This window comes from Aulostomus chinensis, chromosome 14 (assembly GCF_037954235.1).
Source record: "Aulostomus chinensis isolate RoL2024-O1b breed Wild chromosome 14, RoL_Achi_v1.0, whole genome shotgun sequence".
Classification (NCBI taxonomy): Eukaryota; Metazoa; Chordata; class Actinopteri; order Syngnathiformes; family Aulostomidae; genus Aulostomus; species Aulostomus chinensis.
Window position 1 is genome coordinate 14,170,893 of NC_141333.1, and position 21,892 is coordinate 14,192,784.

The window sequence follows — 21,892 nt, forward strand, 5'->3', positions numbered from 1 at the left end:
TTTCCTCAAAATTAAAGTCAACTGAATGCAGTTTCACATGAGATACTAAGATGAAAGTGCCAGTTTTCTGTGTCATTGTAATAGATATGAAACACTACAATAAAATGGCGACCCTGCAGAACGAAGAAAGCGCAGGAACTCCTGTGTTTGTTTTTTATGCTCACCAAAATTGTCAAATGATAAGAAGTAAATGTACTTTTCCACAGTAGATGCACTTTTCCTTGATTCACTTGTTGGCCTCTAATAGTTTGCTGTTTTGAATGACTTAGTTTGATATCTCTTTGCCTTCTATCAATATGTCTTCATAAGCCATAATTCATTGGGTGCAAGTAACGTATTCATGTTTTTGTTAATTGATTATTGATTTCTCTCACACATCAGTGATGAGTAAGACAAATAAGACGGTACATTTCATCATAAAATGGTGTCTTTATAATTCAGTTTTATGAACTCTGTAGAAATGCAAGTGTATTCCACATTTCAAGGCCTTTTATGTAGGATTTACTTCAACAGTACAACCAGCGCTCTGAACTGAATTGATTAGTGTGGTTCGTGTGTCCTGTGTGTGGCTGCGATGTGTTTAGGGGACAATCCAGCAGAAGATTTTTGTCCTACCAACAGCCGAGCAGCACAGTGAAGCCCTGACGCACAATCAGGTACAAACAACACACTTCAAGAAGCCATAATAACACAATGACATTTTACTGGTGGGCCAGGGGGCTGGTGGGCCTGTTCTGCAGGCTGGCTCACAAGCAATGCAGTGACAATAAACACAAATGGACCATAAATTAATTTCACCTGGTTCTCTTAGATCAACATGGCTGCTGTGAAAGAGACCTTTTGATGTCACCTACACAACCAAATAAATGGTTTCTTAAAAAATAAAGATGAAAATAAAAACTTTACTGAGATGCGATAAAGTTGACATTTGTCAATTCTGACACTATCTGGTTGGAAGAATTTTAATCAGGCAAATAAAAGTGTGCCAAAGCTTTAATGGGACCTTTTTCACAGCAGCCATTTTGACACTTCATAGTAAGTTAAACAGGCAAAATTACATTTAACCTTTAACATATTCATGAAACTCTGTTTCATTTTGGTGGGCCAGGGCTCGTTGATATTGCTTGCTAGCTCTCTGGAGTAGAGTGTTTGTTTATGCTAACCTAGTAGTTAGCGTTGGTGTGTAGCATCGTACTTGACCCACAGCTAAGGGGAAGTAGACGACAGGCGCACGACTTCGACGTCACCACAGTTAAGCCTCTAACTTCTGTATTTGTTGTGATGACGTTTGTTGTCTTTGGCAAACTGTGCTTTCTCGTCTTGCCAGTTGTTTGCTACTGTTTTTTTTTTTTAAGACACATAAAAGCTTTAGAATTCACGAATGTGGTATTTACTCATGTATTCATGCTGTAGAAATTTAGTCAAGAGGATCCACAATCCTAATTTATTTATTTATTTATTAGACTTTAGGACTCATTCCCGCAACATTCTGTGGCTAACCTGTAATGTCAAGTAGTTAATTTGATTAATTACACCCAGCCTCATAGAAATACGTAGGCTTTTTCCTTCTTAAAAAAAATATTTGTTAATATCTTTAATATTTGTTGAGCTGGGTTTATGTGGTGACACCAGTCATGTTCAGGAGTGAGTCACACAGGACAATTTTTGTTGAAGAGAGGTTTGAAGTTATGAAACATTTTTTGATTCTGGACAAAAGTCACTTTAAACTTGTGTGCAAGTATACCAAAACCTTTATGTGTGTGTGTGTGTGTGTGTGTGTGTGTGTGTGTGTGTGTGTGTGTGTGTTTACATTCCTTAAAGGCTTCTTCATATCGCCAAAGAGGGCATGATATTAAAATATAATTTGTGCTTGTATCATTTTTTCCACATTTTGCATTTTTATTGCTATCCCCAGATGCATAACTTATTATTCAATTTTTTTTATTACTGAGTTGACATATTTATTATTGTCTTTTGAATTCACGAAAAAAGAATTGCAACACAGGGCTGATAACACACCTTGGAAGGTGAAAAGGTAGCTCACGCATAAATGTTTATCCTTGTGTTTAACTCTCCCAGGCTGTTGGAGTAATAGATGAGGTTCAGCCTGGCATCAGAGCAGCATCCAGAACCAAAAACTCTCAGGACATAAATCTACAGGTCGGTTACACTGAGTTGACACAGAGACTTGATCCAATAAGCAGCCCCTCCCCTCACACACATCAGATCAAGTCATTCCCTGCATCATGTCTGCAGAATGCTGCAGAGAAAACCTTAGCTGGCTCAGAGGCTCAGGGTGGCGGCTCAACCAGCAGAGAAAAACTCAAACCAAAGACTGTTAGTAAAGAAGTAAATCAAGGTGGAGGTACTGAACCTTTGTGTTTAACTCATCACCAAGATCTCCTGAGAACAGATAAAAGTATCAGGAGTGAAACTACTCAGCACAAAACACAGATTTATCCTTCTAGTCCAGCCAGGACAGACATCACAAGAATGGCACTCTTTGAAAATGCTGTGACAGCTCTGTTAAGCCCCCAGCTTCAATCTGAGAACCCCACAAGCCCAAGTTTCTCTCAAAGATCAGCAGCCCCTGAAATTTCAGAGAGAGCTTCTGACACGGCTGCAGGAATCAGAGGTGACAGCAAGCTCTCCTCATTTGAAGATGGAGGAGCAAACCAGGAGCCATCATCACCAGGAGTGACCCCGCTTGTCCCAGTCGGTCAAACAGTTCTAACTTCTGTCTTCAGAGCGACGGGAGAACATGTGTATCCTGGGAATGCAGCAGCAGAGGGGGATTTTGCTGCTCCTGAGAAGGATCCATTCCAATCCCAAAACTTGACTTTTTTTATTCCCACACCACAGAGCAGTGAAACTGTCACTGAGAGAGGAAACTTTTCAGTCACTGATTCAGATGAAAAACAGGAAACGGGAGACAGGTTGGCAAGTGTTTCACCACAACAACTTCCCACAGGAGAGAGTGGCGAGGAGACTGACGGAGATGAAATAGATTCCAGGGTCAAGGAGGAAGAGGAAAGACATGTAAAGATAGAGAATGGCAGTTTGGATGATGACATTGTGGCCCCTGAGGAATCTAATCCGTCATCTATAATCAATCAGCCTCGTACACACCCAGTACACACACCATCTGGAGGAGAGAGCAGACCAGGAATCAGAGGTCAAAGGGTAAGACACTGATTATATTTGATGGGCACTTTGTGTTTGCTAGCTGTCACAGTTGAAGGTATTTTTGTTTTAATGGACATGAGGTCGTTGACCATGATGTTGAGGATGGAGTGATAATGATGTTATAAACGCATAAACGAACCACAAAGGAAATTTTAATCACATTTGTGTGACATACTTACCTCGTTATCTGTCATGACCTCACATGAAATTGAGTTTGTGTGGATTTGATTTGATGACTGAGATGGCAAAATACATCCGTGTCAATTCTAGCACCTGAGAGCCAAGCATGCGTGTGTGTGTGCGCGTGTGTGTGTGTGTGTGTGTGTGTTATTTCTGCTACTTTGACAGCAAACATCTCCACCTTGTGGCCAAATTATGCTGCTGTAACTGTGGTTGGAAAAACTTTAACCCCATACTGAAGACTACAGAGTTCTGTATCTTGCAGTGCTTTATACAGGATAATAACCTCACGTATCTGCACTAATTTTTATATTCTACTCTTCTAATTAAGAGAAAACATGTAAATCTGGAGTGGACAGGTTTTTAGATCTGTTAAAATAAACCTTGTTTAGTTGTTTCTTCATCTAATATTCATCATGTTGGATGGCGAGTGAATCATCATTCCCTCATCAAGGACAATGAGGGGAAAGTCTAATATTTTTGAATTTCATAATACATCATAGTGTTGTCAATAAACCTAAACCATATGGAATTAAACATTTATTTTGCTACTAATGATTTTTTAAAATAACTTTCCAACCTTACTCTTTCTCCAGGGGCTGCAAGGGCCACCAGGGTTACCAGGAATTCCAGGACCTAAAGGAGACAAAGTAAGTGTTAGATCAAACATTCATCATAAAACAGGCTATTTATTAATACTGAATTTAATGATTTTGTGTCAGTTGAGAGGATAGTCATCGTTCCAAGCAGTTTGCGCCTTGTACTTGCTTTTAGACTCTTTCAGCTATGTTATTTGGTTTACAGTCACCTGTCACGTCACTTCGGCTAAAATATTAGTCTTAAAGCCCCCTAAACAATTTGTTTCAGATACAGAACACACTGGTTGGTGAAGCTGTTCAGCTGTGTAGCTAACTGTTTAATTCATATTCCAACCTGTAGGAGGTGCTGTATTGCCAGAAAGTTTGGGTGTCATATTAACTGTCACAAACATTTTTTTGATTGTTTTTTTTTTTCAAATAAGCTATGAAGTGAAGGAGCTCAAGTGTTTCAAGGTTTGTTCATGAGTTAACATAAGATGGAATGTGAGGTCAACGTATATCCTGGCGACTGCTGGAAGCTCTTAATTAACAAGACCATTCCATCCCTCACCTACAGACGCAAGGTTTAGATCATGACACAAAGATTGAAGTCTAATTGAGTTGAGCAGCTTTATGTTTTACCACTATTAGGTGGTGTTACAAGAACATTTATCTCATCTTTACGTGAACTTGTTGTCTTTTTAAGCCATCAGAATTGTTCCCAGTGCGACGAGGGTTGACAGTGTCTACGTATTTCCTGCATATTGTTTTTGTCCTCTCAGGGCTATCCTGGCGTTATGGGCAGAACTGGGCGGACCGGGTACAGCGGCCCTGCTGGTCCTCCTGGGATGCCTGCTATTGTTGTATTTGAAACTTCGGAGGAAGAGTGGCAAGCTTTCAAGGTAAATTATTCAATAAAATTGAATGAATTCGCTTTACTAACTGCAAACAAGACACATGATGCAAATAAATACTTTTTCAGGATTTATGCTGGTACAATAGAGATTCTGCCTGGGAGTGTATTTGAAAGGACGTTTGTGTGATTAAAAAGTTTACAATATCAAACTATTTTACCATACTTTTTTTTTCTTGTTCTCAAAGAAAAAGAAATTCTACAAAAAGCTGATTTCTTCCTGGCCGGTAGGTGCTTGTTTTGGGAAAAACAGAAAAAAAAATTAAAATCATTTTGTTTTCACATATAACTTGTGCAGTCCTTCCTAAATTGCTGGAAGCACTATTGCATTCATTGTCAGTGTAAACATTACATGAGTATACCTATAGCATTATATTTTTTATATATTCAGAGGCTGAAGGGGCCTCCAGGACCCCCTGGACCTCCTGGAGATGACGGACCGATAGTAAGTAGTCAAGAGGCGCAGATTACTTGATATGACAGGGTTCGAGCGTTTATCTAGATTTTCATATCAAGACCAAACATAAAGAATTAAAGAACATTTGTGGTACATTTTGTTCCAGGGGCCACCTGGAATTACTGGGAAGCAGGGACGGAAAGGAGTTCCGGGGAAAATCGTAGGTATCCCTACTTTATCTACATTTTGTCTAGAGTGCAGTGAGAGGGTTAGTTTTGTCTTCATTACACCACCTTCACAAAGATTAGTTTATTTCACCAAATTCTTATCTCACAGCAAGAAGTTCCCCATTAGAAGACACACTGGGTTGGTGGAAAGGTCCCACAAACAGCAGCTTTGCAGCAGGAAACTGGTGCTTGATTTCCATTGTGATCATATTGTATTGTAATTTTGAATATAAAATAGATTTATAACCTGCAATGATTGTAAAAAACAAACAAACAATACTTTGTCTTTTCACCTTTTATTTCAATACATTCCTGTACATGTTTTGTCATAGAAGGTCTTTGCCAACTTTTGGTTTTTGCCTTGAAGCATTTTGTGTCTACAACTGTTGACACAACAAAAGATATTTCCTTGACTGGAGATATGGCGACTTCAGTCATTTGTTAGGGTGTTGGAGTAGTTGCTAGGTAGTTGTTGGATGGATACTAGTTTGTCAGGGGAAACAGTAATCCTTTTAGTGTAGCATCATGGGCGGCACGGTGGTGCAGTGGTCAGCACTGTCGCCTCACAGCAAGAAGGTTCCAGGTTCGAGCCCTGGCTCCAGCACGGGATCTTTCTGTGTGGAGTCTCCATGTTCTCCCTGTTCCTGCGTGGGTTCTCTCTGGTACTCCAGCTTCCTCCCACAGTCTATAGCCATATCATCATGTTTTGCCATATTTCAGGGTAGTCCGGGATCGCAAGGTATTCCAGGTCCCCAGGGTCGACCGGGGAGTGACGGGACGCCAGGAGAGACTTCTGATCCAGGTCCTCCAGGCTTACCTGGAGAACAGGTGGGTCTGCTGACAAGTAAATGTGAATATTTTCATCTCTCTCATAAGAGAAAGAATCTTAAGTGTATATACAATTTTCTTTTTTAATAGGTGTTAATCCAGTCAACTTCAAACTTGGAAAGGGTATTGCTAGGGTCCCGTGAAAGGAAGAGCAGCATTTAAAAGTGCTGATAAGCACGGTTCATACATTGAATTATATGTTATTGACATAAGTTGTTTGTGGTGATAATTGCTGGCAAGCAGCTCTGCAATATCTGTTTATTCGTACTTTCCAGAGCATTTCTAAGTTGCAGTTGACAGTCTGTTTGATAGAAGCTCCTTGTTCTTGGCCCTGCAGGGGCCTCAAGGCTACAGCGGAGAGAAAGGCAGCAAAGGGGAGCTGGGTGAGTGGGTAAGAGTGGCTTGGACTTCCAGTGTTTAAAACTATGGAGGCCTACAGATAATGATGTTTTCTAGCAAAGAATATTGTTGCTTGTTAACTTCATATAAGCTATCACTATACTGCAAGATGTGAGCTTTTGTGCTGTGCATCCTTTGAATCCCTGTGTTCTCTGCCTTCAGGGTTATCAAGGGGAAAGTGGACCACAGGGAAGTAGAGGGAAAAAAGGAGACAAGGTCAGACATAGCATCCACCACACACTGATTTTTTTTTTTTTTTTCATCAGTAGGGGCCTGGTTTATATAATTCCAATGTCCTTGTCTTTACCATAACTAGGGAAACAAAGGCATCAGAGGCATTGTTGGGCTTCCTGGCTACTTGGTGAGTAAAGATGACTTGGCTCTAGTCATGAAAAAAGATTTTACTTGTCAGCTAAAAGTCATTAACAAAGCACTCCTATGCAGTGCTAAAAGTCAAATATTTTGGTTTACGTACATTCATGCAGTCTTGGCTCATCAACCAGTGTCCTGTGTTTATAGGGAGTTCATGGAGCCAGGGGTCCTCCAGGTTTCCCTGGACCAGCAGGGCCACTGGTCAGTATCAGACCAGTATCAATCGGATATATACATAAACATAATCTGACGTTCTAAGAGCTTTTGTGGATTTTAATGACACTAATTCTGTTTTGCTTTTTTCCAGGGAGAGATTGGTGCTATAGGCTTCAGTGGACCACCAGGCCCACATGTATGTTATAAAACACAGTGTACTCACAATAAAGTACATTAGCATTGGGGGAAAAAAATGAATATGTTAGTATGAACATATTAGAGATTTTATCAATTATCAACATCTAACAATATGTCTTTTCCTCAGGGAAAAATGGGCCCCAGAGGAGGGAAAGGTGTCCCAGGAGTGAAAGGGCCTCCAGTATGTAAACAATTAGTTAATCATGGCTAGCATGATCCAAACTAAGTACAAATATATTGATGAAATAATTGTTTATTTTGTCAGGGTCAGCAAGGTGAAATGGGTCTAAAAGGAGCAGTTGGACTACAGGTTACAAAACATGTATTCCTAGATAATGAATGGTATCAAGTTGATGACGTTCACCTACATTTATGTTTTTGTGTTGACTCAGGGAGAGGTTGGACCTGATGGAACAGTTGGGTTTCCTGGCATTCGTGGACCTCAGGTACAAGACTAGAGTGTCTAGAGAATTTAATTCAATAGTGCTGGAGTTTTACTTGGTAGTTTTGACTGTGGTCAAAATTGAAAATTGGTATTTCCCTTTTTAGACAGAAGTACACTGAGAGAAAACAGTGAATGTTTATGTACTGTACATCGTTCATATCAAACAGTTTTGTCCTGATAAAAAACAACGACTACTAGAAAGCCAGAACACATTCTGATGAGAACATAGAACCTAATGTTGGTAATCCTCAAGGTTCAAAAGGTCCTCTGTTGTTACTTTTATATTAACCTGAAGTTAGTCCACTCACTTTGACTTGTCTGTGTATGCGGATGATATAGTCATGTATCTATATGCTAAAAACAAGAAACTAGCTGTAGTGGAACTATAATCTTCAAAATCTGGCATAGTTGCTTCATTTACCGAAATGCATATGTCCATTATTGTGTATTGACCCTTCTTCTGCCAATAAAAAGAGTTGTTCTCTCACAGGGAAACCCAGGACCTGTTGGACCGCCAGGTACAAAAGGAGACATTGTAAGTACTCTTGAAGAGAAGAGAGGGAAAATATGTAAATGCAGGATCAAACTGTGATCATCATCTCTGAGCCATTGTGCCTTTACTAGGGTGATGCAGGAGATGAAGGAGATATAGGGGAACCTGGACCGCCTGGACTAAATGTAAGACAAGGCCAAAGACAAATATTGATTTCGAAAGAAAATATGAACTCAGCTATGCGATTAATTTGTCAGTATATGTTTGAGCTTGAAGGTTTCTTTATTTCTCTTTCACATTACAGGGAGCCAATGGGAATCCAGGAGTGCCTGGACCCTCAGGTGATCCCGTAAGATTATTTAAAGCAATTTCATTATTGACTGCAGCTAAAATGTTTACGACTATATAATCTATGTCAGTATTTAATAATCCCAACCATATGAAGTGATTTACACTATTCCATTTTCATGTAACAACCCACTCGGCTTCTCACACTGAACTAAATGTGCAGCTGTTTTCTTTTTGCTTGTGTGCTGGCTTCTCTTCCTCAGGGGGTCAAAGCTATTCGAGGTGACAAAGGTGATCCAGGGTTCAAAGGAGACATGGTGAGCTTGATACTTCCTGTCTTACAATTGGCTGTTGATTGCTTCATTGCCTAATTGGGTTTTTAAATCCTTTTGTTTGCATACAGGGAGCCCCAGGGCCCCCAGGTAAAAAGGGGCTAAAGGGGCGTCGAGGTCCATTGGGACAAGAAGGACTTGAGGGACCAACAGGGAAAGCAGAACTTGCTGGACCCAGTGTGAGTGACATAATTCTACAGAAATGCAAACATGTTTGCTAGTGACACAAATAAACATATAACATGACATAATAAACTCTCCATTTAATTTTTCCTCATCCCTGTCTCCATCATTGTAGGGGTTTGATGGTATCATGGGAGAGCAAGGGAAGCAGGGAAAAGATGGAGTGAAGGTGTGTTTGAAAACATTGAGACATTCATGACTGTTTCTCTTGAATGGAATCTTTATTATCTTGGGATTTGGAATCCATCAATTTTTACAGGGGGATCGAGGGTCAACCGGTATTCAAGGAGTTCATGGACCTCGAGGAGACAAGGTAGGACATACAAGTGGAAAATTGATTAAAGAGTTGTGTTTTTGTTATTTGAGGACATGTATTCAATTAAGTAACTTCTGACGAGCCAGAGAATAAGTGATGTCCATAGATACACACCACATTTGATAGAAATCATCACCAGCCATGGTCATTGTTCCTTTTAAAGGGTCGAGAGGGTCGAGCAGGATTTTCTGGATTGCCTGGTCCTTTCGTGAGTATTTTCCCGATTAAACGTGCTTAAAAGGACATCACCCAAAAGAGTAATTTGCCTTTTAATCTGCTTTGCCTACCTTTTGGTGTCTTGATCTCACTCAGTTTTTTTATACTCCTGAATGACTTCTTGGTGACTCCAGAAATTAGGAAATGCCAGCCACGTATTATTAGCTTGAAGCTACTTGAGACAGACAGAAAATTGTGAAAACTGAATCTGATCTGATCTGAATGCATCAGCTGGTCATACACAGTCAAGGTTCTCACAGAGTACAGAACAGATGGCTGGATAAAGAACAGTTGGATAGTTTTGTTTTCAATATGTTTTAGCGCCTATAAATCAACATTTTTGAGAGTTTTGCTGTCTTTAGTAGTTGGTCTTTGTTAACTTCAAGCTATTAATATGCAGCTGGCATTTTCTGACTTCTGAAGTCATCAAGAAGTCATGCAGGATGGGAAAAACCTCTTTGTGAATTCACCTAACAGTGAGTCATTGAAAGGAAAATTACACTTTATGGGTGATGAACTGCTTTTATCTCTATCAGTGATGTGGTTGTGTTTTCTGCTTGCAGGGAGAGATGGGAAAATCTGGAGCGAGAGGCCCCGAAGGAGAACCTGGTATTAAGGTTCTTATGTGGTTAAACTTCTTATTCCGACCTTCTGTGAACATTTATTCATTATCACTTTTCATTGCTATTTGTTTGAACAACTTTGTGATCATGTTTGTAGATTACAGACCCACAAGCCTTGCTGTACAAACTCAATTCAAACATCAATTTAACATGAGTTCAGTTGTATTTATTCTGTTGCATCCAAAAGGAATGATGCCCGTGCTACTTTGGATTGAACCTGTCAAATTGCTGCTAATGTTAATATCATTGAGTTCATGTGTATTTATGAGCGAAATGTTTTTGCAGGGAATCAGGGGCGTCCCAGGCCTGACAGGACTTAAAGGCCTGAAGGTAAATTGTCCATTCACATTCATACCCTAAGCATAATGTTACATTTTCATTTTTGATAATAGCCAATGGATGTCACCTATAAAACCCATTGAAAGAGAAAAAAAAAACAGGCAGATGATCTCATATTGTGTCCTTTTTAGGGATTTACGGGTCATGTGGGAAACAGGGGGCTGGATGGAGCTCTTGGTGCCAAGGTAAGACCACAAAAATGATCACTCATAGGTCTGTATGCCCTCACTATAAGGTAGGTAAAAGACGTGAATGTACCCACTGTTCCATGGTCTCAAAACCATCCTAGAGCATTCTTGGGATGAGCCTGAATCATATGATTTTGGGAAAGTACAGTTGACTTGCTAATAATCTATTCATTTATATTTATTATTCTCCAGAATTGATAGTACTACCTTTTATGTCATACGTGCCCCATTGATATGATGTTTCGCCATAGACGAGGAAACTTGTAACCACTTGGACAGATCTTTTCTAAACTTCACACATTTGATGAGAGTCCTGGCCTGAGGTCGTCTATTTGATGAATTGAAGTCACAGACACAGAGCCATCTTAGCCCTTAGAGGAAGTCGGCCTGATGTTACAAACATAATTTGATTTATGTGTACTGTCTTCATGTGGTGCACAGCAACATAATAAACATTAAGTATGTTCTGTAGTGTCAAAGGCACAAAAGTGCCAGGGACTGAAAGTTGGCCTTGGCCATGGTAATGCACTCTCCAAGTGCTCTCTAGTTTGTTCATTCGATTGTGTTTGTTCCTCTCTTACATTTTCCAATAACTGTTGCAAAAAGAGAGAAAAGTACAAACTGTACTGTTTACCCTAAAGAACAGAGTCAATATGTTGCTACTAACCATTCGACAAATGTTGTGATAACATCTTTCCATTAGGGACCAGTTGGTACAAATGGAATGGAAGGGGGCAGTGGACCACCAGGTCTGAAAGTGAGTTTATTCCTGTTTAGTAAACATAACTCACGAATGTGCTTTCATTTTTGCTTAATTGCCATCAAAAACTGTGCCAAACTTTTTTTCCCCACAGGGATTGCCTGGAAAACCAGGATCTGCTGGCCCTCAAGGACCTGTGGGAAAGAGTGTAAGTATTCAACCGCTCATTACCTTGTCACACAACCAAAAAATTGATATTGAAGGAACTGTATGATAAGGGCTAGTATTCATGCCTGCACATGTAGCTACCTCACGGTTGTAGAATGTGAGGATGTGGAAGACATACAATATAATGGCTTTGCATATGCATCCATTTCCAGGGAGAAGCTGGAATTAGAGGAATGACGGGAAAACTGGGAAAGCCAGGACAGAGAGTGAGATACAACCGTGTGACTTCTGTAGAACACAATTGTGCAAATGAATAAAACAAAGCAAGACAGCTCCAAATCACATCAGAGCTTTGATGATATAAAATCTCATATAGTAAAAATGTTGAATACATAGTGTCTGATACTGTGATTGTAACCATAATAGTACTGAGAGTGATGGAATATTGGTTTCTTTCAGGGTGTTAAAGGGAAAGATGGGCCTCGAGGTCGATCAGGAGGTGATGCAGAAAAGGTAACAGTTATTTCAGAGTTTCACATTCACTGAGTTGCATGTAATTACATTTTATATCTCATTTAAAGCATTGGTTGTCTCATTGTGAAGGGCAAGACAGGCGAGAGAGGACCTCGAGGAAAACACGGCCCCCCAGTAAGTAAAGTCATTTCTTTTCTACCAACACTATATGCAAGTCATCAAGTCAATTTTATTTTTTTGGAACTTTGTATTAACATTATATCTCACCACCTTCCAGGGCGAGATGGGCATGCCTGGACCTCGAGGATACACGGGACCTCCTGTAGGATTATTTCTAGGGATTCATATTCGAAATCAATTTTATCTAAAATGCATCAACAATTCAGATATTTTGCTGCATTGATGATGAAATGTACATTTTACATTTCATATTGATATTAATCAAACATTTTATTCATTAGATTTCTCTCTCCTACTAATCTGTTCAGTCCGTCTGTGGAAGAGCATAGGTGTGCCCCTTAGAATAGAATCATTTTAAAGAGGTAGCGATAAGAGACAATCAGTGCCAATAATGGTGTCCACTCAAGGTTTGTTCACTGTTGTAACATTTTATTCCTCATCTTTCAGTCTCAGTCTTGAGCAACTGCATATACAGCACATGTTGTATGTGGGATTTGATTTATCAGTAACTGTCTATAGTTTTTTTTTTTTAATAATTTCATCTATGCATGTCTGTGCCTCCATGCAGATGATCCTCAGCCCTACATCATCCTGAGAAACTGTGTAGAGTTCTATAAATACATCCCACAGTGAAATTTACCACACAAAAAAAAATTAATCTGAAATTTAACTCAACATACAAAAATGTTTTTTGATCATTTTTATTAAAACATATTTCCTCCAGGGTATCCAGGGTAACATTGGGCCATGGGGTGAGGTTGGTGCCCGTGGCCGTCCAGGTGAACAGGGGCCATTAGGTCCATCGGGACCTCATGGAGTTACAGGTTACCCAGTAAGTCCAATTTTAGCAACAGCCATGAAGCCTAAAATGCCCAGAGATGCATAAGAGGAGCACCAAAGGTGTTCATCCTCTTTTGCATTGATTGCAGTGCAGAGCAGAGGGAAGGTTTTTGTTGTTGTTGGTTTTTTTTTGCAGATTCAAGCAGGCTAGGCTTAGAAACAGATGGGTAATCACAGGCTTTCAGGCAACAGGCAAAAGTGCAGATAATGGCTGGAAGGCACACTGACAGCAGTGGCACCGTGATCTGGCAGGGCTGCTGCCGTCTTGACTATCAGAGGTGTTGCGACTGGTGAGGCTCTTGCACCTGTTCCACCCAGACACTGACAGGGAAATTGAAGGAGAGCCTCGGGGGAGTGGCACCAGGTTAAGAAAACACAACTAGAAGTGGACATTGCATCGGGGGAGGCAGCAGCACATTACTGCTGAAAAGTGAACTTTATCCTCCTACACGTGTCTTAGTTGACTGCAGTTAGTTGCAGTTTTGTTGTACTTTTTTTTTTTTTTTACTCCCCAATGCTAGCTTCTTGCAACAACTGCTGACAGACACCTGATCTCATGAGCAAGTACAAAGTATCTTTCTTTTCAATTTGGCATGGGACAGGAATTAGACTTTTCCTCCTTTGGGTTTGTTAGCGGACCCTTTGTCAGTGCTGGCTAGAAAATCATCTGATGTGACATTAATATTCTTGGGTTGCGTGTGCATTCATGTCTTTGCATTCATTGTATTTCAGTGTCTTGTTAATTTTGTCCATATTCTGATGTTATATTTTTTCACACATTTTTTATTTAAACTCTTCAACTGAATAATTATTTGTCTTTAAGTAAAAACACCTGTCCTTGAAATTATGGTATGGAATTGCAATATATTTTGGTTGGAAGTGTTAAGCAAGTTTTTATAAGATACATTTGTAAGGCACACTTGATGTTCGCATGCTGTCTTCCTTCAATCCACTTTCAGATTATGAGAGTTTGTATGTGTCCATATGCATTGTTAACCTTTGCAAGGAAAATATCATGTTTTATTTCCTAAATCTTTAGGGTAAAGATGGACCTCAAGGACCAACCGGGTCACCAGGTGTCAAAGGAGATAAGGTAAGTGTTTTGACTGCTAAACTACTCTGGAAATGCTTTTGGTGTGTTTAAGATAGGGTTGTTTAAAAAGCACTTGAAATCACATTTGTTTTGTTGTTTTGTTTTGTTTGTTTGTTTGTTTTGCCTGCTTTTCTCTCCATTTAATGTTTTTAGGGATCCAAAGGAGCTGTGGGGCAGAAGGGAGTTGCTGGTCTCGATGGTGAGGAGGTAGATTGATTAGAATGTGTTGGTCACAGATTTGTTTTTCTTTTTGTTTCACCAGCTGTGAAAGTAGTGGGAAAATATCAGTTTATCCAGTCTGTAGGAGGTTTAATTGCTTGAAAGAAAGTCCAAAACAGTGCTAAGCTTGTGTCAATTAACTTTTTGTGACTTCAGGGTCCAGTTGGATTCAGGGGACCTGATGGAGCTACTGGCCAAAAAGGCATTTCTGTATGTACATGTTATTAAATGTCTATTTTTTTTTGTAATATATGTAGATATGGTCATGCTGTTTCAAATCCTTATAACCCTGCATGTAGAGGAAAACTAAATTTATCATTAAAACTATTTGTCTTGGATCTCAGGGTGATAAGGGAAAGAGTGGACCACCAGGTCAGAGAGGACCAAAGGCTGCTGAAGGGGACAAAGGCAACCAAGGCCCCCAGGGAGTAAAGGGTCCTCCAGGGAAACAGGTGAGAAGGAATTATTATCTTAAGTTTATTTTGATAATATCAGAAGTTCTTTGAGCTGAATTCTTTGTACAATGTAAAATATACTTTCTCAGCAACCTTCCCCTTTATCTGTAAGGGAGGTTTGTATCCACTTCCACCTCAACAATAGTGAACAGCATCATCTGTTCACACGTGTTGCTCCTGACTTTGCAAGCCTACAGTCTACATGAGTGGTGGTTTTGGTTGGACCAGGCAGACTAGAAGCTACACTAGATCTTTAGTTGTTGTTTTTAATGGCAGTCACAAAGTTATAGTTGGTCTCGTTGGGCTTGATCATTCATTCATTCATTCATTCTTGATCATTCATTGTGTACCACTGACACAAGCGGTTCCCACAAAAAAAAAATTCTGCGAATTGACAGGGAATGATGGTTCCTGCCTCCCTCTTCTTTCTGTCCTTTTTTTGCAGGGGCACACTGTTGCACAGGGGGACCGAGGAAAAGAGGGGGTACCAGGGCTCAAGGTCAGTCATTTCAGATGAAAAGTAGTGGAAGCAATGATGAATGACCTGGGATTTGTGGTCAAAGTCTTGAAGTGAAGTCATTTTTACAGGGAGACGCAGGCCTCAGGGGTGTTCCAGGTGTGCCTGGGCTGTTTGGACCAGGAGGACACACCGGGGTGACAGGAGCTAAAGGCCAGAAGGGGCTCCAGGGACAAACAGTCAGTAACAGTTGGATTCTTTGATAGTAATTCATGTCAAAATGCTGTATGTCACCATCTAGTGTCAGTTTGTGAATCATAATACGCATCATGTTATGTGTCATTCTGTTTTTAAGAGGACATCTAGATTTTTCTGACCATATGCTGCACTGCAAATAAATACCTTGAACTGTATACCCTCTCATTTCAGGGCCCTCCTGGCAGTATAGGCCCCCCTGGACCAATTGGACCATCAACACCAGTATGTTTATTCTGATTCTGACAGCATACATTTAACATCAAATCAAGCACAGCATTATTTCAACCAGGCCACAGATGTCAAGCAGTGTTTGCTTTCTCAACTGAGAGCTGCCAAGCCAAAACACCCCCCAGTCAGCTGATGGCTCAGTTGACTCCCCTTCTGCTTCCTATTGGCTAATTGTATCCAGTACTCTTTTAACTGCTCTTGCCCAGGTACATTTGTTGCTTCCTCTGCTGGCTGTTTTACGACCCAACTTCACCCCAGCTCCTTCTTTCATGCATGTGTGAAATTAATCAATATTATGGCGGGTATTGAAGCTGTAGCAGGGGGTCTTTGCTGCTGCAGCTATCTAGCTATCTATGTATCTATTTAACTGTCAGTCTGTTTGTCTGTCTGTCTGTCTGTCTGTCTGTCTGTCTATCTATTTGTCTCTGTCTACCTATCATCTATCTACCTATCATCTGTCTATCTATCATCTGTCTATCTATCATCTGTCTATCTATCATCCGTCTGTCTATCTATCTAAAATGTATTTGATGATGAGGGTTTTTTCCACCTGTTGCTCAACACCATTTTCCTTGTATTGAGAGACAGCGCGACGGCCTTTGAGACTGTGATTTGAGGCCTTAGAAAAAAAATGTTACTTAACTTCATAGCCTATACTTTTAACATTTTATTGATGAGTAAAAGGTTTTTTTTTTTGGTTTTTAGGGTCTCCCAGGCAACAGAGGTGTCGATGGAAAATCTGGAATTAAGGGATCAAAGGTGATAATCATTTGTTGTGAAAATAGGACAGGTAGTGTGAAGGTTCCAGTTTAAGGAATTAACTGGTGTTTAGTTTTCATCTCGACTCACTGTTTCTGTGTCTTCCAGGGCGGTCATGGTGAGATGGGTGAGCTTGGCCTTCCAGGCAAAAAAGGAGACACAGTAAGATTTGATTATATGATACCCACTTTCTGCATCATTGCTTTTGTCAAGCATATTTAAAAGTGTGTGTGATGAAACCACAGTGACGCAGAGTGCATATGTAACTATATTTCCCAGGGCATTGGAGGCCAGAAAGGGGCTAAAGGAGAGCCTGGGGGACGAGGCATAGTGGTAAAATATCATCTGTAAATTCCCAGACATTGGCTTTGCAATTATTTGGAATTAAGACTTTCTGCCTCTTCTAGCCCAAACACTTGTTCCATAGCAAAAGAAAATGTAAAATATAACCAAGAACATTTGATTGTTTTTTTAGGGGAGGGTAGGGAAGAAGGGGTTCATTGGCACTCCTGGTAATAAAGGTCGACCAGGCCCTCTTGGCCCTCCTGGTCTTCTAGGAAATAAAGGGATTCTAGGACCAAAGGTAGGAGGAAGACAACGGTAAACTCAGTTAAACATCACATGCTGCATCCTTTTAATGAAGTTGTTATAATGCACACATTCTTTTCAAAAAGGGAAGACAAGCCCTTCCTGGAAGGAAAGGAAACAAAGGGGCTCCTGGACGAACTGTGAGTTTTATATCAATTCAAAATTTTCAGAAATCCTCAAAAAGAAAACTAGGTATGTCTTATCAGGTGATGGTTTGAAAGGTATTTCATGACTCCAAACAGTCTTCCCTAAAGGCAAGCGATTGTTGTAATTAGGGATATTAAAATTAAAATGCTTCTCATAACTTTTGGAGATCATAGTAAATCTGAAGGAATGTGTATTCTAGGGAGCTGAAGGCCCACCAGGAAAACGAGGCCCTGCCGGAAGACCTGGACAACCTGCAAGTATCTCCACTGACAAAAAATACAGACTTATACTACATCACCCAAACAATACGACAGCAATGAACTAACTGCTGCGTGTTTCCAAAAGCAAAAAGTCAAGAGAAGCTATTAATTCATGAAAATTTTACACAGTTTAACGTCTCTTTCCCTTAATGACCAGTTTTATCAACATATTACCTGTCAAAGTGCTGCCTGCTGACTCTCGTGATTTGGTTGAGATGCTGGGTCTGCAGAACTCTTCCTGCCATTGTTTCCTCCCATTACCAAGGAAACCGCCATCACCGACATTTTTTTTCTTTCTAGACAATTTCTGTTAAAGACAGCTCTACACTTTCTGCTTTTATAAGTACCATCATAATGTTAAATACAATATGCTGCAGTGAGATGTTGTCCACATAAAGCCTCAGGGTGCAGTAAAACAGTTTTTTCCAGAACGGATTTCATACAAACAAACAGCTTGTAAAACTGCAGCTGAAACAGGGACAACTGCAGGAACAGTCTGCTTTCAAGGCTTCTTTGACTTCCTTCGCTGCTGTCTTTTTAAAAATATGACCGTTTAATTATATATCAATATTTGGTGTTTTATCTTTGTTATTTTAGTGATTCTGTCTCGACTCTTTATGTTGATTGACTAAACATGAATGCCTCAGTTAAAAAAAACAAAACAGGAAGGAGGAACGTGCTGTGGCCGCTGGTAATTAATATGTTCATTCATGTTGTATTTGTGCTCTTATTCTCAGGGCCTCAATGGTTTGGATGGATTACTGGGGGTCCAGGGTAATGAAGGAGATCCGGTGGGTTATTTGTATCTTGTTCATGTATGCTGTATTTTTCTCCATTCTTCCATCTTTTTCCTGAACTGTCTACTTGTTCTGCTCCCACCCAAGGGTGATGTTGGTCACACTGGCGCTCTCGGAAGACCTGGCAAGCCTGGTGAAATGGTAGACTCTGAGACAAATCAGCTTTTTTTTTTTTTTTTAGCATCTGTGTATTCTAATTTTGCATCCAGGTCTAGTGTGTAACATTCAATACATTTAAGGAATGTAATTTTTGTAGGGAAAACCTGGACCGCCTGGGCTTAGAGGAGACACTGGAGCACAGGGGCTTAAGGTGAAATCCATGTAATTTATTTGTAGTATAATACTACTAATAATAATAATAATAATAATACACTCACTGTGCTATAACTATATTCCGCTTGTATCTTACTGAGCTTATTTGGCTTATTAGGGTGAAACTGGACCAAAAGGGAAACCAGGACCTGGACCAGTGGGACAGATGGTATAGGAGTTTTTAACTGTTTTTATATAAAAGACTACCAATAATACCTGGTCATGTGATGGTCTGGATCATCTCTGGTCTTGATATAGGGTATCCCAGGACTGAGAGGAGAGAAGGGTGAAACAGCAACTGTAGGCCAAAAGGTAAGATTCAGTCTCAACATTTTTACATCATTTTTCATGTCCACTCTTGCCCCGCCCTGCTATATCAGGCTTCCTAAATGGAGTGATGCTAATATTTTACTCATTTTCTCTGTAATTTATGCCTCTTCCAGTAGCTTTTACTGATTCTACACAAGAGGGTGTTGAATCTCAGTTTGGAGGAAATATTCTCTGTTTGTTCGTTGCGTAGTACTCAGTATATTCGTTTATGAATTCTCACAAATGTTTTTTTTTTCTTTATATAAAGGGTCTCCCTGGTGAACCGGGGTTACTGGGGCCAATTGGGCCCCCTGGACTAAAGGTTACTGAAATTGTTTATGCATAAAATAATTATCCAGCTGCACACAAACCATAATCTCATGTTCTCACATTCTACTTTGTCATCAGGGAAATCCTGGACTGCAAGGTCTGAAAGGTCAGAGAGGTCATAAAGGAAAGCAGGCAAGTTCTCCTTTTCTTCTTATTTCAGGGTGTTTTGACAGCATGTAAGCTATTGATTAGTTGATGGATGTTCACAGGGAGAATCAGGTCCTCGTGGTCCACCGGGACAAGAAGGGGTCCTTGGACGCTCTGTAGGTTGCTTTGATATTTTTGCTGTTCACAATGGTTTACAGAAATATTTCAGTCAAGATTTTTTTTCCTGCTCTGTCTTTGTTACAGGGCCAGCTTGGAGAGAAGGTGAGGAAACGTCTCTCACTAACCTGATTTGACAGTTTATTAAAAGCGAGACTGTATCTTAAAGTCATAGTTTAACTTTTTGACCATATGTATTCACCTAGATAATAATTTATGTGTACTGTGCAGGTATTATCACCATATAGTACCTGACGCTGTTTGCGCCCATACAGGGAATGAAAGGTGTCCAGGGAGTAAAAGGACCAAAGGGAGTGAAAGGCAAGCGTGGGCCTCCAGTAAGACATTTAGTTCACCCTGGGTCTATAAACAAAAGGAGGTGGGGGGGGGGGGTGTCTTGATAACGTAACTTTGGGGTAGTGAATATTCATCTTAGTGTCTTAGCTTGTGATGTTCTACTTTTCTCCTGAGGTGATGTCGTTTGTTTCACAGGGGAGACCAGGTCTACCAGGCAAACGCAGGCCTACAGGAGGACTGAGGTCAAGTGATGAACCAAGAACAGTCAGACCTGGCCTCCTGAAGAAAAGGGAGGGAGAACAAAAAGTTGGTATAAACTTTCTTCTGATACACTTCGTATATATGCAGTGTACTGGTCGCACTTAACGATATTCCCAGAGCTGGCTGTTGCTTGTCTGAATGACACATTCCTTTGTAGCTGGACAGTCCAGTGATGAGGAAGCGGTCTCAAGGAGATGAAGATGAGGAATCTTTTAGTTGGCCCCAAGGAACCAAGGATGACCCTGCCACAACCTGCCATGAGCTGGGGCTAATACACCCACATCTAAATGATGGTGAGGGTCTCAACAAGCACTTAATCATGATGGATTAAACCCAGACTATCCAGTTGGACCAGAACCAGGGGTTCTCCAAAACCCCACTAGATGTAGCCTTATCTTGGAGCACAATACTTAAGTTTTATGAACATCCTGAGAACCCATGGTCATTTTAACCACATGATACAGCGTACATGACGTCAACAATATGCATCCGAATGCAGGCGTGCGGTTGACTTGCTGTGACGCCTAACAAATGCTTTAAGGTGGCATTTTGTTGAAATTTACTGCCAATCTACGACAGCTAACTGAGATGCTCCCTGCTCTGCTTTTACTTGTGACATCAGTGTCACTGTGATAAATGTGCAGAATCTGTAACTGTTCCCATCACAAGGAACATCTGTGTGGTGATAAGGGGTTTTGTTTCATGGGCATCTTGATATTCCACATCTGTGCAAGAGATGGATTATCTTGTCAAAGGAGACATGCTTGCTAACAGTAGACGGAACAGATGGAGCCGGTGTAGCAGGTAGAACACCTGCTGTGCCCTGCAGGCGTGTTTTCTTGGGAAAAGTAGGGCAACGGGAAAGTAGGGTGAGGATTAATCTCTCCCAAGAGCCTCTTAACTCATAATCCATGTTTGCTTGTGATGAAACTGACACGCACACAGATAGCAAACTAGTCATGATCAAATACAATACAAATACAATATTATCTTTCAGGTTACTTTTACATGGACCCCAACCAAGGCTGCCCCTATGATGCTGTGAGAGTGTTCTGTAACTTCACCGCAGGAGGAACAACCTGCATCGACCCTCACCACTCACAGGTACAATCCCCATCATGATGTCCAACAGCAGTCCAGTTCATACTGAACTGAAATGTCCTGCCTCCATTGTGTATTTAATCAAGTTTTTTTGTTACATTTACAAGAATTTTTGGCTGACATGCAGATTTTAGCCTTTTTTCTTTTTTTCTTTTTTTCTTTTTTACATGTATTAGCAGTATCAGCATCAGACACACAAACAAAATCATGCTCCTCTAAGTTCTATTAATTACAGTTGATGAAGTGATGGGACCGCTCAGTCTACCTATATCCAGCATTTTGGATGAAAAAGTCTTTTTTTACACTACAAATGATCCTGCCACCATTATGTAACTTCTCCACAAGTGTTTGATAAGAACTTTTGAGGGATCATTGAAAAAAAAATCTAGCATTGATTTTGGTAGAAGGGCTGTATCACGACACAAATTTTCTCTGTCTCTATCAGCCCCAAAACCCCTGTGTCAGCAAGGCCCTATATACCATTACAAACCACTTGTAAACGCATCTTTTAATGTTGCCGGTCATAAAAGTTGCTTCC

At 40.4% G+C, this 21,892-nt stretch overlaps 2 protein-coding genes across 4 annotated transcripts; both read left to right on the plus strand.

The window, feature by feature from the left end:
* The first annotated feature begins 1,053 nt into the window (after positions 1-1,053).
* LOC147249842 (uncharacterized) lies at positions 1,054-6,843 on the plus strand. Of its 3 annotated transcripts, none has more exons than XM_086224465.1 (10): positions 1,054-1,251; positions 2,080-2,365; positions 2,469-3,183; positions 3,963-4,016; positions 4,727-4,846; positions 5,046-5,084; positions 5,249-5,302; positions 5,421-5,474; positions 6,202-6,309; positions 6,647-6,843. In XM_086224465.1, exons 3-10 carry the CDS (start codon positions 2,494-2,496, stop codon positions 6,728-6,730), a joined length of 1,203 nt encoding a protein of 400 aa, XP_086080591.1. In that variant the 5' UTR covers positions 1,054-1,251; positions 2,080-2,365; positions 2,469-2,493; the 3' UTR covers positions 6,731-6,843. The 3 variants fall into 3 exon arrangements, 2 of the variants coding, with proteins under 2 accessions (XP_086080591.1, XP_086080590.1); XM_086224464.1 differs by having other exon boundaries at positions 2,080-2,160; positions 2,257-3,183; XR_015119260.1 differs by having other exon boundaries at positions 2,080-3,183; positions 5,421-5,478; positions 6,647-6,684.
* A 182-nt stretch (positions 6,844-7,025) lies between these two features.
* LOC147249843 (uncharacterized) lies at positions 7,026-20,435 on the plus strand. Its single transcript, XM_086224463.1, has 48 exons — positions 7,026-7,069; positions 7,228-7,281; positions 7,388-7,432; positions 7,562-7,615; positions 7,700-7,744; positions 7,827-7,880; positions 8,370-8,414; positions 8,504-8,557; positions 8,677-8,721; positions 8,924-8,977; positions 9,064-9,171; positions 9,291-9,344; positions 9,435-9,488; positions 9,655-9,699; positions 10,271-10,324; positions 10,616-10,660; positions 10,801-10,854; positions 11,561-11,614; positions 11,712-11,765; positions 11,938-11,991; positions 12,185-12,238; positions 12,329-12,373; positions 12,477-12,521; positions 13,104-13,211; positions 14,259-14,312; positions 14,466-14,519; positions 14,688-14,741; positions 14,876-14,983; positions 15,432-15,485; positions 15,575-15,682; positions 15,873-15,923; positions 16,635-16,688; positions 16,797-16,850; positions 16,968-17,021; positions 17,164-17,271; positions 17,363-17,416; positions 17,623-17,676; positions 18,421-18,474; positions 18,568-18,621; positions 18,737-18,790; positions 18,911-18,961; positions 19,051-19,104; positions 19,370-19,423; positions 19,510-19,694; positions 19,783-19,800; positions 19,971-20,016; positions 20,188-20,298; positions 20,411-20,435. Exons 4-44 carry the CDS (start codon positions 7,568-7,570, stop codon positions 19,609-19,611), a joined length of 2,457 nt encoding a protein of 818 aa, XP_086080589.1. The 5' UTR covers positions 7,026-7,069; positions 7,228-7,281; positions 7,388-7,432; positions 7,562-7,567; the 3' UTR covers positions 19,612-19,694; positions 19,783-19,800; positions 19,971-20,016; positions 20,188-20,298; positions 20,411-20,435.
* The last annotated feature ends 1,457 nt before the right edge of the window (positions 20,436-21,892 follow it).

Coding starts and splice junctions, on each gene's coding strand:
- LOC147249843 (XM_086224463.1), top strand. CDS start 7,568: ATGGGCCCCAGAGGAGGGAAAGGTGTCCCAGGAGTGAAAGGGCCTCCA. Junction 11,992..12,184: donor TGGGAAAGCCAGGACAGAGA/GTGAGATACAAC, acceptor GGTTTCTTTCAG/GGTGTTAAAGGGAAAGATGG. Junction 16,689..16,796: donor CTGGAATTAAGGGATCAAAG/GTGATAATCATT, acceptor TGTGTCTTCCAG/GGCGGTCATGGTGAGATGGG.
- LOC147249842 (XM_086224465.1), top strand. CDS start 2,494: ATGGCACTCTTTGAAAATGCTGTGACAGCTCTGTTAAGCCCCCAGCTT. Junction 5,085..5,248: donor AGCTGATTTCTTCCTGGCCG/GTAGGTGCTTGT, acceptor TTATATATTCAG/AGGCTGAAGGGGCCTCCAGG. Junction 5,475..6,201: donor AAGGAGTTCCGGGGAAAATC/GTAGGTATCCCT, acceptor GCCATATTTCAG/GGTAGTCCGGGATCGCAAGG.